At 48.2% G+C, this 12,369-nt stretch overlaps 1 protein-coding gene across 1 annotated transcript; it reads right to left on the bottom strand.

Moving 5' to 3' along the window:
• Nucleotides 1–5,336: 5,336 nt before the first annotated feature.
• On the bottom strand, nucleotides 5,337–8,200 carry LOC123403536 (WAT1-related protein At1g44800-like). The gene is made up of 4 exons (XM_045097467.1): nucleotides 7,926–8,200; nucleotides 6,482–6,544; nucleotides 5,716–6,399; nucleotides 5,337–5,597 (listed from the first exon to the last, which is right to left on the bottom strand). Exons 1-4 carry the CDS (start codon nucleotides 8,117–8,119, stop codon nucleotides 5,351–5,353), a joined length of 1,188 nt encoding a protein of 395 aa, XP_044953402.1. The 5' UTR covers nucleotides 8,120–8,200; the 3' UTR covers nucleotides 5,337–5,350.
• Between the last annotated feature and the right edge of the window lie 4,169 nt (nucleotides 8,201–12,369).

Raw genomic sequence — 12,369 nt, 5'->3', positions numbered from 1 at the left:
GGACAGCTCCCACGGACGTCAAAGGAGTCAGTAGCTTCCTCGGTCTCACTGTTGGAAATATGCCCTAAAGGCAATGATAAAATAGTAATTATTATATTTCCAGTTACAAGATGATCGTTTATTATCCATGCTATAATTGTATTGAATGAAAAATAGATACATGTGTGGATACATAGACAAAACAATGTCCCTAGCAAACCTCTAGTTGGCTACCCAGTTGATCAATGATAGTCAAGGTTTTCTGACTATATGCAAGTGTTGTCACTTGATAACTAGATCACATCATTAGGAGAATCATGTGATGGACTAGACCCAAACTATGAACGTAGCATAATGATCGTGTCATTTTGTTGCTATTGTTTTCTGCGTGTCAAGTATTTATTCCTCTGACCATGAGATCATATAACTCACTTACACTGGAGGAATACCTTGTGTGTATCAAACGTCGCAACGTAATTGGGTGACTATAAAGGTGCTCCACAGGTATCTCCGAAGGTGTCCGTTGAGTTAGTATGGATCAAGACTGGGATTTGTCACTCCGTGTGACGGAGAGGTATCTCGGGGCCCACTCAGTAATACAACATCACACACAAGCCTTGCGAGCAATGTGACTAAGTGCAAGTCACGGGATCTTGTCTTACAGAACGAGTAAAGAGACTTGCGGGTAACGAGATTGAAATAGGTATGCGGATACCGACGATCAAATCTCACGCAAGTAACATACCGAAGGACAAAGGGAATGACATACGGGATTATATGAATCCTTGGCACTGAGGTTCAACCGATAAGATCTTCAGAGAATATGTAGGATCCAATATGGCATCCAGGTCCCGCTATTGGATATTGACCGAGGGTTCTCTCGGGTCATGTCTGCATAGTTGTCGAACTCGCAGGGTCTGCACACTTAAGGTTCGATGATGTTTAAGTATAATTGAGTTATATGTGTGGTTACTGAATGTTGTTCGGAGTCCCGGATGAGATCACGGATGTCATGAGGGTTTTCGAAATGGTCCGGAAACGAAGATTGATATATAGGATGGTTTCATTTGGTCACCGAAAAGTTTCGGGCATTACCGGCGGTGTACCAGGAGTGACGAATGGGTTCCGGGTGTTTACCGGGTGGGGCCCACCCACCCGGGAGTGAGCCCAAGGCCCTAGGGTGGCGCACCAAGTCCTTAGTGGGCTGGTGGAGTCAGCCCAAGAGGCTATGGCGCCACATGTAAAAATACCAAAGGAAAGGAAGAAAAAAAAGAGAAAGAGGGAGGTGGGAAGGAAGAGGAGGACTCCTCCTTCCCAAACCGAATTGGAGGAGAAGTCCACCTCCACCCTTGCGGCCGGCGCACCCTTGGGGCCCTTGTGCCCCAAGGCTAGCCCCTGCCCTCCTCCTATATATATTGGTGGTTTAGGGCTTTTTGAGACACAACTTTGCCACATGCAACTCTAGCCTATTCCACATAGTTTTACCTCTAGATCGGATTTCCGCGAAGCTCAGACGGAGCCGTGCGGGAGTAGATCATCACCACCACCGGAGCGTCGTCACGCTGCCGGAGAACTCATCTACTTCTCCGTCTTGTTTGCTGGATCAAGAAGGCCGAGATCGTCATCGAGCTGTACGTGTGCTGAACGCGGAGATGCCGTCCGTTCGGCGCTAGATCGGAACCGTTCGTGGGACGGATCATGGGACGACCGTGATTTGAATCACGAAGCTATACCACTACATCAACCACGTTTCTTAACGCTTCCCGCTGAGCGATCTACAAGGGTATGTAGATCTAATCTCCTCTCTTAGATGGATATCACCATGATAGGTCTTCGTGTGCGTAGGAAGATTTTAGTTTCCCATGCAACGTTCCCCATCACTCACAGCATACTACCGCCGATTCGTTAGGAATTTCAGCATGATCGCACGACCTCTGTTCAATCTGGTCAAGAAAGGTGTTCCATTTCTCTCGACTCCCATCACTGAAATTGCATTCCAAGTGCTCAAGCAACAACCAGTCTCAGCCCATGTACTGGCTCTACCCAACTTCAAGAAATCTTTCACAATCGAGACAGACTCTAGTGACCACGGCATTAGAGCCATTCTGCAATAGCATGGGCATCCGATTGCTTTCATGAGCAAGGCACTCAACCCACGTCATCAAGGCTTGTCCACTTATGAGAATGAGTACCTTGCAATCATTGTGGCTGTTGACCAATTGCGGCCCTATCTTCAGCATGCGAAATTCGACATCTTCACTGATCAAAAAGCCTAGTTCATTTGGAGGAACAACGACTGACAACACCTTTGCAGCAGAAGGCAATCGCCAAACTACTCGGTCTGCATTACCGCATCCACTACAAGAAAGGCAGTGAGAATTCCGGCATTGATGCTTTATCGCGTGCCAACCCTTCTGACACATTGACTGCCATCACATCATGCCAGCGAGCGTGGCTCGAGGACGTCGCCAACAGCTACATCAACAATCCCCAGGCCAGGCGCTTACTAGAGCAACTCGCCATGGGGGAACTCCCGAAGGGGAGTTTCTCATTGCAGCAGGGCATTCTGCGTTTCCTTGGCAGGATTTGGGTGGGAGGGAACACTGAAATTCAATAGAAGATCATCTCAGCGTTTCATGACAGTACCGTCGATGGGAACTCGGGCTTTCTAGCGACCTACAGGCGCATCTGACACCTCTTTGCATGGCCTAAGATGAAAGCACATATCCTCCAATACATCCGCTGTTGTGAGGTGTGCCAACAAGCCAAGCCAGATCGTGTTGCATCCCGTGGACTGCTCTTACCGCTGCCCATTCCAGACCACCGTGGGAAATGATATCAATGGACTTCATCAACGGCCTGCCAAAGTCCAGTAAGTTTAACTGCTTGCTCGTCATCGTGGACAAGCGCACCAAATTTGCCTACTTCCTCCCTTTGGCACATCCATACACACCAACGTCTGCCGCTCAACTTTACCTGCATCAAATATACAAGATCCAAGGGCTCCTAGGGGCAATCGTGTTGGAGAGGGGTCCAGTTTTCACAAGTCACTTCTGGCAGGAATTGTTCCGTGGCACGGGCACAGAACTCAAATGAGCACAACGAATCACCCGCAAACAGATGGCCAAATAGAGCGTGTTAACCAATGCGTCGAGACCTTTCTGTGCTGCTTCACACAGTCTTGCCCACGTTGATGGAGCTTCTGGGTTCCTCTAGCCCAATTCTGGTACAACAACACCCATCACTCGACCATCAGGATGACTTTGTTCAAAGCTATGTTTGGGTATGAACCTCGCCATTGGGGGTTCATAGCTGCTACAATTTGCTCGGTCCCGGCTCTTCAATCCTGGATGGATGAGTGTGCTATGGTCCAAGACCTGCTTCAGCAACACCTCAACAGAGCTTGGCAGCTTATGAAGGAACAGGCTGATAAGAAGCACTCATTCCATAACTTTGCAGTTGGCGAATAAGTCTTCCTCAAATTCCAGCCATACATCCAGGCTTCGGTTGCACCGCAGGCGAATCACAAGTTGGCTTTCAAGTTCTATGGCTCATTCCCAATCATCGACAAAATCAACGATGTCGCATACAACTCCAGCTACCACCGCAAGCCACCGTGCATCCGGTGTTTCAAGTTCCATTGCATTGTCGCGTCCTGCTCCCGGGTATGATAGTTGAACCTCAGCTCCCACATTGCTTTGACGGTCTTGTTGTTCCTATAGCTATCCTGCAAACTCTCTGGCACAAGAAGAAAGATGGCTTTGTGAATAGGTCAAGATATAATGGTCCAACTCTTATGGGTTGGGGCCTACTTGGGAAGACACGGCAAGCCTGCTTGCTCTCTTCCCGCATACAGAGGCTTGGGGGGCAAGCCTCATCCCAAGCGGAGGGGGATATCGGCGTACCTGACATGGGGATCCACAGGGCAGGGACTATCACTACTCCAACGTTGTGCAATGACCCGTGTGGCCTAGATGGACCAACCCATTCTACCACGGGCCGACATGGGCCAACTGAAGCCAATCGCGGAACTACTTGAAGCCACACGCAGAGAGGGGAACGACATCCAGTGGATCACGGACCCGCTGGCGGTGGCTACCTGTTCTTCCTCCTACCCCCGACCCCCTTTCCCAATTCGTGTAATCCGCGTGTAATCGATACCCATGACTCGAATTCGTGAGCTCAGTTAGTAGATGAAGTGTATCCACGACTGGTCCCTAACAAACTCCCATAGAAAAACACCCGAAAACCCGGCGGTCCGATGGGCGTCTCGTCCGACGAAGTGTGAATGTCGCGTGGTGCCACCCTGGCTCGCTGCCCGAGGGCCAAACTCTGACTATTTAAGTCAGACGGCATCCGCCATCCCTATCCACATCCACTTCCTCCCTCTTCGTGCCGTCAGCCCGATCGCATTCACCTTTCTCCCTCTCAGCCTCACTATTCCCTTGTCGTTCGATTTCGCCAAGGCCTAGCAGAAGAAGACAACCTATGTGATGCTAACACCAGAGAACCACTCCAGGTGCTAGAGGAGATCCGGGCGAGGCACACCGCCCGTATCGCAGTCGGACTGCCTTCGGACTCGCCAGAGCCCGAGGAGGATGAGGAAGAACAACAGTCTATTCTTGTGAAGGTGGCGTATCGAGAGGAGGAGGATACGGGGGATTGGAAGGAGGATGACACAGAGGAACTGAAAGAGGAGTCGTCGCCCGTTGCGGGCTTTGATATGGAGGACGCCATGGCGGAGTTCGTGGCCGCCCAAACGACAAAGATAGGGAGCCACAGACCATTCTGGAGTCCAGCCGAGATGAGGCCTATGTCGAGGCCAAGTGACGGTTCATCTGATAAGAATGGGTGGTGGTCGACGCACTTTTTGCCGAACTAGTCATGGAGGAGGAGGCAAAGGCCGAAGCGAGGAGTCGTAGGAGACAAAGTTGCAGCTGTCGTCCATGTACGAGGAGCCGGACACGGAGATTGTGGACTAGGATAGTATAGATAGATTATTTGGTCTATGCAATACGTTGGTTTTCCTTTTTTGCATGTTTTGTATGATTTTAAAATTTTAAGTATGAGGTATCCGAATATAAAGGAGCAAATTTAAGGTGTAAACCGGTCACTGTTTGCGGGTATTTGACGGTCCGGATTTGCTATGGATGCTCGAAGTCGATCCCTTATCTAGTACTCCCTCTGTTTCAATTTATAAGTCCGGCATGTGTATCTAGGTCATAAATTTGACTAACTTAATGAGAGACATATATTACAAAAAATATATCATTAAAAACTTTAGATGTTCTATTTTTTAATAATATATTTTTTATGTTAAACAATATATTTTATATAAGTCAAATTGATGACCTGGGTACATGTGCACGTCTTATAAACTGTGACGAAGGAAGTAGTGGACATTGGTCGTCGGCGTCTTGACGTCTAAGGCGCCATGGTCTCCGTTGCTATTGCCGAGCTCGTGCTGCTTGCCGTGGCCGTGGCCGTTGGTCAAGGAGGTTAAGGGCAGCTCGCCGGCGACCTTGACGCTCACGTCGGAAACTCGGCTTATGTCGTCCTTGCTCTTGCCCCAAATGAGAAAGTAGAGGCCTACCACGATGATCACTGCACCAATCACACTGAAAGCAAAAATGACATGATATCATTAGTATTTGTTGCACTAATTAATGTGTACTAGTATATTTTATCCTCGTTAATCTTGATATGTTAGCTAGCACACTGGTGTAGTACGTGTACCTTCCGAGATTGATCTCCTCCTTGAGAATGATGGAGCCCATAACAGCGGTTATGATCATGCAGAGCGGGTTGAAGGCCGTCACGAACACCGGGCCCCTTTGCCCAGACACGACGCCCTGCAAGTAGTACGCCACGCCGGAGCACACTATGCCGGCGTAGACGACGGTCAAGAGGCGGTTATCGAAGCCGATAACCCAGACATGGGAGTTGGCGCGCTCAGCGACGAGGGCGACGGCGCCGCTCATCAGCGAGCCCATGCCACAGATGAGCGCCGTGAGGGACAGCTCCGCGGGGTAGCTCCGCAGCGTGTTGGACTGGAGAATGAAGAAGCCCGACCAGACCATGCAGGAGCCGATGAGCATTATGGTCCCTTTCAGCCAGTCCTGCGCAGCGGCGGCGCCAACGGCGCCCTGGTCACCGGCAGTGGGGTGGTGCTGGCCTCTGGCCCACGGGAACTGCACGATGGGTCCGTGGTAAAGGATCATCAGCACGGCGCCGGCCACCGTGAGAACCGTGCCGGCGATCTTGGCCTGGCTGTGCAGGCTCCGCAGCCGCACCTTCTCCATGCGCAGGAGGAGGGCCAGCACGAAGGTGACGGCCGGGAGGGTGTTGAGGAGCGCCGTCGCGAAGCCCGCCGAGGTCATCTTCGCGCCCAAGAAGTAGAGGTTCTGGTCAATCACGGGCCTGAGAGACCCATGCAACACGGCACATCAGTCAGTAATCAGGAAAGAGGTCTGCTTCTGCCTTGTTAACAGTACGGACGTACTCGAGAATTGCGAGCCCTGCGATCTTGAGGAAGATGGTGGTTGTCATCTTTGGCCTCCGCCCCCTGAGCAAATACACAATTATTTAGTGTTCTCTTCTCTCATGAATCATGATCTACGTAAATATGAATCGAAATGAACTCGTATAAATTAAATTGTATGAGTGGATTTAACTGCATGGATGAACCGGCATGCTTCCGGCTGACTTGTGGGTTCTGGTGGTTTCACTTCCATGAATGGTAGGCCCTCCACCAGTGGCCAATCAGGTCACACTGCCTAGTGGAGGTCGTCCAGGTGCGTTTACACGTACGTAAACACACATACCGCACACAGGCCGGTTAGCTATAGCCATATATACCTGCTTATGTGTCATTTTCTACTCGTGCTAATTAATCCACTCTGATATTCTGTTTGATTCATCCATACTCCTGATAATATATTGCTGATTAAACGCCTGATAAAGAAAGCCCGGAAAGGTCGCTTTGCCCGTACAAAATAGAATAAGGTATCAAGAAGTGCATCTACACCTTTCTGAATTAAGATCCACGAGTGCAGCTTGCACCATCTAAATGAGACAAAAGTGAGAATGAACCGAGCAAATTGTACGTGTGTGTTTGCTCGATCGTGGGGGTGCACGTTTGGCAAGTTGGCTTGTTAATTTTCCCTTTACTACTATCGATCAGTTTGTTCAGTTGTCCCTAGCTCTCCTTGAAAGTTTGACTAGCTAACTAACGGTAAATGCTACACAATGAAAAGAAAGTGAATGCTAGCTAGAGTGTATGGGAGCATCGGTCAGAGACTCAGAGTAATGGCAGCTAACTGGACATTCATGCATGCATGTGTAATTAAGTTGTGCTGTACATTTTTTGTAAAACATGCATGAAGCGCGCATGCATGTGGGAACCATCTACTCTGACTAATTAATGATCTATCTCTAGTCCTCTACTTTCATGGTAGCTCATGACAATATATAAACAACCAAGCCCTTGCTTGGGTGGTTAATGAGGCGATTGTACTCCGAGTTAACTAAGATCACAACATCGTGTGACACTGTGAAAAACCTATTTGCAGTAGGGTGTGGCTAGCTAGGTCTCGACTGAGACTTAATCAAGTCTCAGCCAAATGATATGGTATATAAGAAGAAAAAAAGAGGAGCTGAAATGAATATTTATGGACGAATCATCATACACGATCAAAGGAATATAGCATCGACATAATAAAGTTTCAGTCGAATGAAAGCTTACCAAAACTGTTTACGGTAAGCTGAAGTGTGAGCTGATAGATGTGTGTACGCGTTGATCGATCCAGATCCTCTAGCGGTTGTTTTTCGAAGTAAAAGTAGGTAGCAGTGAGACATTCTATGCATGCAAACTACACTAGTTCCATCCGCATGATGCGTGTGCATGCGCGAGAGCCCACGATGCTTGGACGGAATTAGCTAGTTACCTCTCGAAGTAGAGAGCGAAGGGCATCATGACGGCGGTGGCGACGAGGTTACGGTAGACAACGAGCACGAAGTGGCTCATCCCGGCCTTGAGGGATGCCACGGCGATGATGTACATCCCGGCGAACCCCACCTGCAGCAGCACCATCGCCAGGTACGGCTTGGCGTCGTGCAGGACCTTCCACCCCATACCCATACTTCTATCTCTCTCCTCTGGCTAGCTACTTCTCTCTCACTCAGTAGCTCGAGCTCGATGCGACTCTTGCTAGCAGTGGCTGTGAACGATGGGGCGATGAGCTCACACCGAAACCGTCTCCTTTATATAGACGCGCTCCACCGACACTGTGCGGTCAACAGTACGTGTAGGGTTCAGAAACTGGAAGAAAAATTTAGTGTGGCGCATCGGTGGATCCGAGTCATGGATCCGCCTGCCACAGCATATGCCCCTTGCGTCCCACTACTAGCTTAGAGCAACTCTAGTATAGACTCCGTAAATCGAGAAATTGAAAACGCAATTTACAGTTCGCGCAACAGGATATATATGCGGGTTCATAAACTCCGCGGCTGAACGAAATCCTTAACTGAAAACGTAAAATTTAAAAAACTAGTTTCGTGTGAGAAATTAAACAAGAGCAGTACGCAAAAGTGGGGATGATAATTCATACACGTCATAGATTCTTACATACAAAGCTTGACGTACGCTTACCCTACCCTAAAGCTGACAATAATCGAGCTTGCTGGAGCCCGGCGAGTGCGATAGCTGACCTAATCGAGCTCACCGAAGCTCAGCGGCGCCACTCAATCCTCGTCGGAGGTGAGGTCGACGTAGACCTTCTCCTGCGCTATGGCCTCGCGGCGCCACTCCTCCTCCTTATCGTCGAACGTGAGGGCCTTCGCGAGGCCCTCTCGTAGAGAACGACGTTGATTTCCTCCTCCCGATGGCGGCGCTGCAGCTCCTTTTCCTCCTCCCGCGCACCGCGCGCAAAAATGGCGGCCTTGATGAAGTCCTCCGCCCGACGATGCCACCGCCCCAACGCTCCGGCTCCGCGTCGACCTTCGGCTCCCTCTTAACCGTGCGGAGCGGGGGGACCTCCACCTACTCGAGCGACGAGCGGAAGCTTGACGTCCTGGAGGAGCTGACTGCGTCGGAGAAGAGCCGCATGTGCGGTCGTATTCCTCCGTCTCGCGGTGGAGGAGCAACGGCGGCGGCTCAAGTCTGTGGTTCATGTACCGTAGGGCGGAGCGCTTTCGCGCCGCGTTGGCTATGACGCAACGCCTCCGCTCGGGGTCGTCGTTGCCGCGCCGGCCGGAGCTCCACATCCCACAGACCGGTGGGCAGAGTGGAGGATTTTGGCCACCGGCAGAGAGAAATAGAGGTGGGAGATGGGGAATCGGGGCGGCGGAGGGATAGGATTTCGACCCGTATCGACCTCAAGGACCCGGATATATAGCGTGTTGGGGGGTGTGTTTGCGGTCCACTCACTAGTAGAAAATAGGGCTTTGGTTCTAGCCGGATTAGAGCATTAGTCCCGGTTCGAGCGGTGCGAACGTCAGACGGGGCTCGGTAGGCATCAATCCCTGTTCGAATGGGACATTTAGTCCCGGCTGGAGACACCAACCGGGGCTAAAGGGGTTGCGGCATGTCCCACATCCTTTAGTCCCGATTGATGTCTCTAACCGTCACTAAAGGCATGTCTTCAGTACTGGTTTAAGACACCTACCGGCACTAAAAAGTTACCTATATATATATCCCCTTGTCCCTGCCCTCCCCCATCCTTTATTTTTTTTCCTCGAAGAAGGTGGGAGGTGTGTGCTAGTTTGTTTTCCTTTCCTATGCACAAGAGGTGTTCGATGAAATGCGTGAAAGCATGATGGCATTGATATGAGGTGCCCGAGCCACACTTAAGCTTTCTCCTCTTTCTTCTCCTCTTTCTTCCTCCAAGCTCTCGTCCCCGTCGTCACCACCGTCGATCGACCGCGTCGATCTCGTCACCGGCATCACTGTAGTGAGCCTCTTGTTCTTATCTGTTTTTTCTAAATGTTACATGTATTATTGTTTGTATAATTTTCTTACTTGTATTATTGTTAGTTATTATATAGTGTCATGGTTTTAACATTCGCCCCCGTCGGCTCTCCTCTGGTCTATGATTCAGATGTGGTAGATTATCTTTTATTACTATTTGTTTCATTTAGTGTTTATGACAATTATGCCGACCAACTTGACATAGATATTTTTACGTAGGAGGTATGTGAACCGGAAATTTCAACCGACCCTCTTGTCGAGAGGTTAAATTTAGTTGAAAAGTAAAACAATTACTTGAAAGATAAATTGTAAGGAATTGAAACAGAGAAGATGAAATTAGAGTTGCATGTTGTCGATGTGGTCGATCTACACAAGATCCGGATAGATGTAATGCGCTTGAAGATTAGAAAGATTAAAAAATGTGTCGTTGATAAAGAGGCTTCGTATTTGTTCTTGCATTTAAATGTTTCACATAGTTGTATGTTAGTTTCAATGTATATTTTAGATGCTCTAGATAGTTGTATGTTGTTTTATGGAAACTGTGTATGAATTTTATGTATTTATGTTTGCAGTAATAACATTTGGTCACTACTGTACTTCGGTTTTAATGTGATGAACTTGTATTAATTTGGTCATTTCTCTATTCATGAAACTTTGTAATGGTTTTTTATATACTTAATTATATAATGCACATGAACCGGTAATGGATGTACGGTGACCGACGCACTTCCGAGTACATTACGGGACTGCATATTTTTATCGATGTGGCTAAGGCAAACAGTCTGAATGGTTTTATGTGTTGCTCATGTGTTGTGTGTGAGAATACGAGGGGTTACTCTTGCTTGAAAATCCTTCACACCCACCTGCTATCGTCTGGTTTCATGCCCACCTATAATTTTTGACCAAGCACGAAGAAAGAAGGGTTATGATAAAAGACAATGAAGAAGAAGAGGACGATGACAACTATCCTATGTTCCCTAAATAAGTTGATACTGCAATGGGAGAAGTTGAAGATCAAGAGGCAGCAGGTGTGCCCGCTGATGATCTTCGTCGGGTAGTTACTGATGCACAGAGAGAATGCGAAAGTGAAAAGAAGAAGTTGAAGTTCGATCGCATGTTAAAGGATCACAAAAAATGCTTGTACCCAAATTGCGAAGATGGCAACACAAAGCTCGGTACCACACTAGAATTGCTGCAATGGAAGGCAGAGAATGATTTATATGACAAGGGATTTGAGAAGTTACTGAAAATAATGAAGAAGAAGCTTCCAAAGGATAATGAATTGTCTGATGGTACGTATGAAGCAAAGAAAGTTCCCAGCCCTCTAGGATTAGAGGTGGAGAAGATACATGCATGCCCTAATGACTGCATCCTCTACCGCGATGAGGAGTACGAGAATTTGAATGGATGCCTGATATGCAGTGCATTGTGGTACAAGATCAAACGCGATGACCCTGGTGACGTTGTTGAGGGTGAGCGCCCAGGAAGAGGGTTCCTGCCAAGGTGATGTGGTATGCCCCTATAATACCACAGTTAAAACGTTTGTTCAGAAACAAAGAGCATGTCAAGTTGTTGCGATGGCACAAAGAAGACCGTAAGAAAGACGGGATGTTGAGAGTACCCACTGATGGGTCACAGTGGAGAAAAATCGAGAAAAAGTGGTCGGAGTTTGCACATGACGCAAGGAACTTATGGTTTGGTATAAGTGCAGATGACATTAATCCTTTTGGGGAGCAGAACAACAATCATAGCACCTCGCCTATGACTCTATGTATCTATAACCTTCCTCCTTAGTTGTGCATGAAGTGGAAGTTCATTATGATGACAGTGATCATCCAAGGCCCGAAGCAACACAGGAACGACATTGATGTGTACCTAAGGCAATTAGTTGAACAACTTTTACAGTTGTGGAATATAAAAGGTGTACGCGTGTGGGATGAGCACAAACAACAGGAATTTGACCTACGAGCATTGATGTTTGTAACCATCAATGATTGGCCTCCTCTTAGTAACCTTTTAGGACACACAAACAAGGAATACAATGCATGCACACACTATTTAGATACCGAAAGTATATGTTTGGACAAATGTAAAAAAAAATATGTACGTGGGACATCATCGATTTCTCCCGAGCACGCATCCCTCAAGAAAGAAAGGCAAGCATTTCAAAGATGAGGTAGATCACGAGAAGAAGCATGTCCCCCGTACTAGTGATGATATATTTGAATGGTCAAGGATTTAAAAGCAATCTTTGGAAAGGGTCCTGGCGGACAATCTGGTTCGAATGACGCTGACGGACATGCACACATGTGAAAGAAGAAATCTATATTTTAAGACCTACTCTATTGAAAAGTTCTAGAGGTCCGCTGTTGTACAATAGATGTGACGCACGTGACGAAGAATCTTTGCGTGATAATAGAACA

This window comes from Hordeum vulgare, chromosome 6H (genome assembly GCF_904849725.1).
Source record: "Hordeum vulgare subsp. vulgare chromosome 6H, MorexV3_pseudomolecules_assembly, whole genome shotgun sequence".
In the NCBI taxonomy this organism is placed as follows: Eukaryota; Viridiplantae; Streptophyta; class Magnoliopsida; order Poales; family Poaceae; genus Hordeum; species Hordeum vulgare.
The sequence above is the reverse complement of the archived record's forward strand: the minus strand, read 5'-3'. Positions and strand labels throughout refer to the sequence as shown.